Here is a 6,400-nt window from a genome sequence, read left to right as displayed (position 1 = left end):
GTATGAATACACCCAAATTTCACAAATCTAAATAATAATCAAGCAATGCAAGGTAGTAAGGTTAGAAATTGGTACCTTCTCAGTCAATTACACAAAACAAATAAAAAAAATCAAAACTCGGGGGAAAATCGTCAAAGCCATGTCGCGTGTGTGTTTTGGTGTGTGATAGTGAAATTAATTAGGGTTAAAAAGGTATCACCTAGTAAAAAGGGTGTGGCGCACATATAAGGTGTCACGAAGTATATGATAAATACGAGTTTTTTGATTTTCGATGTTTCCTTTGACGCAACGTGGATAAAAAGGCACAAAACGTCTCTTCGATTTTTCTAACTTTTTTTAAAACTTTTTTGACCTTGTACCTCTTCCTTCCATCAATCTCATCCTTCAAGTAGCAACAATTATCAATTGTCACATCTCGTGTACCTACTGATCTTCATGAAATCATGAAGCTTCAAGTACCTCTGCCTTGGAGCTTACTTTAGTATATACATGCTATCCTCCAATTTGCACACCAAGGTTTCCTTTCCATCTTTTTGAAAAACCTTTTGATTGTGCCATGTGTGCATCTTCATCAAGGTCACCATGCAAGAATGTCGTTTTCACACACAACTGCTCTAGATGTAAATATTCCACAACGACAATTTTAAGAACCGTTATGTTTGTGGTCATCTGCACAACTTATGAGAAAATTTCATTCTGATTAGTTCTGGCCTTCTATTGGAACCTTTTCCACCAATATGGTCTTGTACATCTTTCTTCCATCATTCTCATCTTTGACCCTAAATACCCACTTGTTCTAAAGTGTCCCTTTCCTTGTTGGTAACAATGACCAAGTCTTGTTATTTTCAAGTAAGTTCAACTTATCATCCACAAGTAACAAGTAATTTGCTGATAGAGAGTATTTGATTGAAGGTCTACTTTCTCGAGTGGATCTTCGGGGAGTTCCCGAAGCTGCGGTTTCAACGGGACCCATGATTCGTTTCCATAACGTCAATAAAGTCAAAAAGAGAATCAAACTCTCAAGCTCAACAATCAATTACAACCTCTATCTCGTCAAACCAAATCAATATTTTTTCCGCCTTGTTCTTTGATCGAAAATTCTTTTCTTTTGGCAAATTTGATTTCATAGGTTGTTCCCATACAAGAATATTCATCAATCATGGAAGAAAGATAAACAAATTTCACACAACAAACCACAAAACTAAAATCCGTAAAGAAGCATAATAAAAACATCCTTTCGTGTTTAGGTCTCCCTGAGATCTTCACAAAAAAAGAAGAGAAAACCGATACAAAATACATCAATTTAGACTAATCTCTTTATGATTCTAGTTATCACTAGTGTTTACATCTAATTTCCATAGAGAACAAAACGAAACAGGTTGACCTTTCCACCATAACCCCACACATGTATCACTCTCATCAGTTCTCAGTTCCCAGTTATTATCATACTTCCTCAACAAAGATCGAGCTCCATCCATAACATCTTCCCTAAAAACATCCCCTACAAACCCTACACCTCTCATCCTCTCTCCCCACTTCTCTTTTCTTTCATTCATTTCACAAACGTTAATCAACGCCTTTGAAGCCTCTCCTTCCATCAGTTTTCTTTCTTCTGTTTCTCTCCCTTTAAACGCCACACTTGTTGAATCCAAAAAGCTCCATAAGTAATCAACCCTCTTCGCAAATCCTATCTCGAAGTTGTTGCAACTTTTGCAACTGCAATCCATGTTGTTGTCGCTTAAAATCACTCCTTTAGGCTCCAAACTTCGAATCTGTTTCAAAAACTCTGTTCTGTTATCTGGATTGTTGTGGTTTACATTGTGAAGTCTAAATTGGGTGCAGACAATTAGGGTTTCATTTGGGGATGATTTGATGATGTTGGCGTTTAGATTTTGTAGTGGGCAATTGTCAATTCGGTTGATGTGTAGGTTAATTTTGTATTCGTTCGCAAAACGGAGAATGTTTGAGATGAAATTGTAACCAGGTGGGCTGTTTGCAAAAGGAATTTGATGGTCATCGGGAGTTGGGGGCACCACCGTGAGTCGAACCAATGGCGGCGGCCCACCTGGCCGGCGACTCAAAGCTTCTAGCAACGTCGGCCATTGAACTCCATGAGAGACTCCGATATCAAGAATATGGAGGTTACCGGAGCCATGGTCGCACTCCGATAAGACCTGAAGTATGGAGTTATTCGCGATGTTATTCGGTATTGTGAACCAAGGATTGATATCGTTGAAATTAATCAGAGATAGCTGAAAGAATCTCGGTTTCGATGTGGAGAAATTAACAGGCGGCACTGCCACCTTAACAGGGCGATTGTTGGCAGAAGAGAGATGATGGGTTAAGGCTTGAAGTCCATGAGCCGCGAGTCTGTAGTTAGCATCTCCGGTCAGCGACGCCAGTTCACGGAGGACGAACAGGAGGTGCCGGACACGTGTCACGTTTCCGGCGGTGATTGCAGCGGCACAGGGGTTAAGCAACTGCTCCGCCCACCTCCCGTCTTTATTCTTAACATTACCACCATCTTTTGTCGTTTTCCCGTTTCCCCTCTTGTTTACCGGCTTCTTAACTTGCACGGTAGTCCTCAATTCCTCCGGCGCTTTCCGTTTCTTGGATAAATCAGACCTCAACTGGTTTTCTTGATCGGAAACAATGGCGGGTGTCGCCGTTGTTGTAGTACTAGTGTCAGAGTTTGAAGTAAGAATGCTACTACTTGTGGGCCCGGGCCCACTAAAGAGTTGTTGTTCAAGTTCTTGAACAGGTACCCACCAAGCATCGTCAATGAGATTGTTGGAATCATATGGGTCATCCAAGAACGATGGAAGATACGATATTGAATCTTCTAACCAATCTGATATATGATCAGAGCTTGAATTTGGGTCTGGTTCACCAAACGACATCGTTTCTTGATTAGGGTTTATGTTGGGAGGAAAATAAGGTAAGAATAAAGTGTCTTGCTTGATCATTTTGATCTAATTTCTCAAACAAGAAAGAACAAGAAATGTGATATTATGTGTGATTCGAGGAGGTTTAGTATAAATAATTTAGAGGGTTGGTGTTATATGGGAAGTAGATAGTGAAAGGCATAATCAAGATGAGGTGGATGTGCTGTTTTTTGGACGATATGGTGTTTTATTGTTTATAATATAAAGGTTATTTATGATTATTTGTGAAAAAATGGATAAACATATGGTTATGTTGTGTGTTATTGGTTGATTTGGGATCTAGAGAACAAAATGAGAAAGTTGAAAGAAATTGTTTAGGATGATTTGATTGGTTTATATGGGTTTGAGTATGTAAAGGAGACGGCAGTTTGTTTTGTTGTAGGATTAATTAATAATTTAAGTTGATTTAGTTCTTCTTATGTTTTTTATGGTTTCCCCGACTACCTAACCATTTCTTTTTAATAAAAATGGTATCGACTTTGTCGTATTCTATAGAATATTTGAAAGTTCAAACTACTATTATAGGAAATTTGTCATATGGTGTCTTTTATTCAAAGGATTTATGCAAGATTCCACATAAAATTTATCTTTAGAGTAGAAGTGGTCAAAACGATAAGGGCCCAGCCCGGCCCACGGCATTTTACAGTGAAAAAATGTCCGACCAGTTATACCATTTTTCAAAATGGACACCGTTAAAAAAACTCGGTTAAAAAATTCTATTATATAATCATATATCTAAACATTCCAAAAAAAGGCTAGGACCATATTAGTCGTTATAAAGGCCCGGTTACATAAGTTATGAAGCTTTTGTAGCGCATATAAGGCCCATAACCAATTACAAGAGGCCTAAATACTAGAGAATACATAAGGAAACCACAACAAATTCTTAGATGCAAGTCTTATGAGAATTTACTTAATCAACAAGGTTCTGGGAATAAAGATATATTCAATGTCGGACAACGCGTTATCTAATCTTCTTCATTCACTGGTGGTGCACGTTATATGATGCAAAACTACTTGGATGTCATGCTGTTATGTAAATGGTTTGGATATCATGATTTCTTCATAACCTTTACATGTAATTCAAAATGGCCTAAAGTTGAAAGGTTTATTCACAACGCTTCACATCATCCATAAGATAGACCTGATAACTTATGTACGTTGTTTAAGATAAAGCTTGATACTTTTATTAAAGACATAAGGGAAAATGAAATTTTCGGTATGTTCAAGCAGATATATAAAGTTGTAGTTTAATACATTCATTTATTTTATTAAAATATATTTTTTTATTGACATTTTTTATTATTTGCTAAATATATTTCATCTAATACAAATCATATGTTATTTCTCAAAATTAATTTGTAGTGGTCTATACGATTGAATTTCAAAAAAAAGGTTTGCTTCACAGTCATATTTGTATGTTTATGCATGCCGACTCCAAGCGGCCTACTGTTGAATATATTGATCCGATTATTTCCGCTGAGATTCCAAACATCAATGAAGATCCAAAATTGTATTCACATGTGAGCGAATTCATGATCCATGATCCTTGTGGAGTTGAAAATATAAATTTCCCATGCATGGTTGACAAAAAAATGTTTGAAAATTTTTCCAAAGCAATTTTGTAATCATTATTCAGTTGATGCCAACGATTATCCATTATATATGAGAAGAAACAATGGATATTTTGTTGAAAAATTCGGTGTCAAGTTAGACAACAGAAATGTTGTTCCGTAAAACAAATATCTATTGAAAACATATCAAGCACACATTAATGTTGAATGGTGCAATCAGGGATCTTCCATAAAGTATATATTCAAATAGATAAACAAGGGTCCATATAGAGCTACAATTGTTGTCGTACAAGGCAACAATGATTCAGATAACAACAATGTTGTAAATGAAATAAAAGATTATTATGATTGTAGATATATATTTGCATGTGAAGCATCATGACGAATATTTAGATATGATGTTCATTACTAGTATCCTTCTGTGATTAAACTACATTTTCATCTTCCTGATCAACAAGTCATATATGCTGCAGACGATGATATTGATAATCTTCTTGAAAAACCTTCAGTTGCTACTTCTATGTTCACATCTTGGATGGAATTTAATAAAATTAATAAAGATGCATGAAAACTAAAATATGTTGAATTTCCTACAAAGTTTGTATGGAAACCTAATGGTAGGTTTTGGAAGCCAAGGAAAATTGGACGTTCGATTGGAAGAATTCACTCGGTTTCACCTAATCTTGGCAAAGCATACTTCTTAAGGATTCTTTTAAATAAAATGAAAGGTCCAAAATCATTTGAAGAAATTTGCACAATAAATGGTGAAACATTTTCTTCTTTTAGAGATGCATGTTATGCTTTGGACCTCTTAGATAACGTCAATGCAATTAAGGAAGCAAGTTATTTAGGAACTGGTTTTTATCTACGGTACTGTCTAACATTTTGTGTAAACCAAAGTTTGTTTGGGAAAATACATGACAATACTTGTCAGGTGGTATTCTTTCCAACCAACAACTTAGATTAAACTTTTCATGTATTAAAATTTCTATCATTATTTGTAAAAACATATACTATATATTTTCAATATGTGTGGTATAATTTTTTATTACCAATTAAAATGTTTAATATTATATTGTATTTAAAATATTGGTCATTGTACATGTTTATCACTCAATGAAGATCTACTTATGAACCTAACTTTGTTCGAGATCGAATAAATTTTACTTCGTAACAACTCCAATCTTAAAAATTATAAAAAGATGCCTTACCCGGATGTTGATTTTGTTTCTTCTTCAAACAACCGTCTTATCTCGGAGGAGCTAGACTATGACATATCAATTTTAAAGAAAGAGTCTGGTCGTCTGTTTTTTGCATTAACAAACGAGTGACAATATTTTTCTTGATCTCATGACTATAGTCAAGGATAAGAAAGGAGGTGTGTTCTTTGTGTATGGATGTGGTGGAATGGGTAAAACCATTCTTTGGAAGACAATATCGGCAACAATTAGATGTAATGGTGAGATAGTTTTAAATGTTGCTTCAAGTGGTATTGATTCGTTACTATTGACTAGAGGAAGGACGGCATACTCCCGGTTTATAATTCCTTTGAATATTTTGAGGGTTCTATTTGTAGGATACCACCTGATGGTGAACTCGGCAGATTAATGAGAAAAACCTCATTGATTATTTGGGATGAAGCACCTATGGTCCACAAGGATGCATTTGAAGCTTTAGATCGAACTTTGAAAGATGTATTAAGGTTTGACAATTCTAGCAACTCAAATATTTCATTTGGAGGGAAACCGGTTGTTTTTGGAGGAGACTTCAGACAAATTCAACCGGTTGTTTCATGAGGTAGTAGACAAAACATCGTTAAAGGTTTCTTTAAGTTTTTCATATATATGACAACAATGCAAAGTTCATAGATTAACTATATAC

At 35.5% G+C, this 6,400-nt stretch overlaps 1 protein-coding gene across 1 annotated transcript; it reads right to left on the bottom strand.

The window, feature by feature from the left end:
• Positions 1-1,221: 1,221 nt before the first annotated feature.
• Positions 1,222-3,042, bottom strand: LOC145107948 (protein NODULATION SIGNALING PATHWAY 1-like). The gene has a single exon (XM_079044913.1). It carries the CDS (start codon positions 2,964-2,966, stop codon positions 1,326-1,328), a length of 1,641 nt encoding a protein of 546 aa, XP_078901039.1. The 5' UTR covers positions 2,967-3,042; the 3' UTR covers positions 1,222-1,325.
• Positions 3,043-6,400: the final 3,358 nt, after the last annotated feature.

The sequence above is a fragment of the Lactuca virosa genome, chromosome 4 (assembly GCF_052849685.1).
Source record: "Lactuca virosa cultivar CGN04683 chromosome 4, Lactuca_virosa_CGN04683_v6, whole genome shotgun sequence".
In the NCBI taxonomy this organism is placed as follows: Eukaryota; Viridiplantae; Streptophyta; class Magnoliopsida; order Asterales; family Asteraceae; genus Lactuca; species Lactuca virosa.
This window is presented reverse-complemented; position numbering and strand designations above follow the sequence as displayed.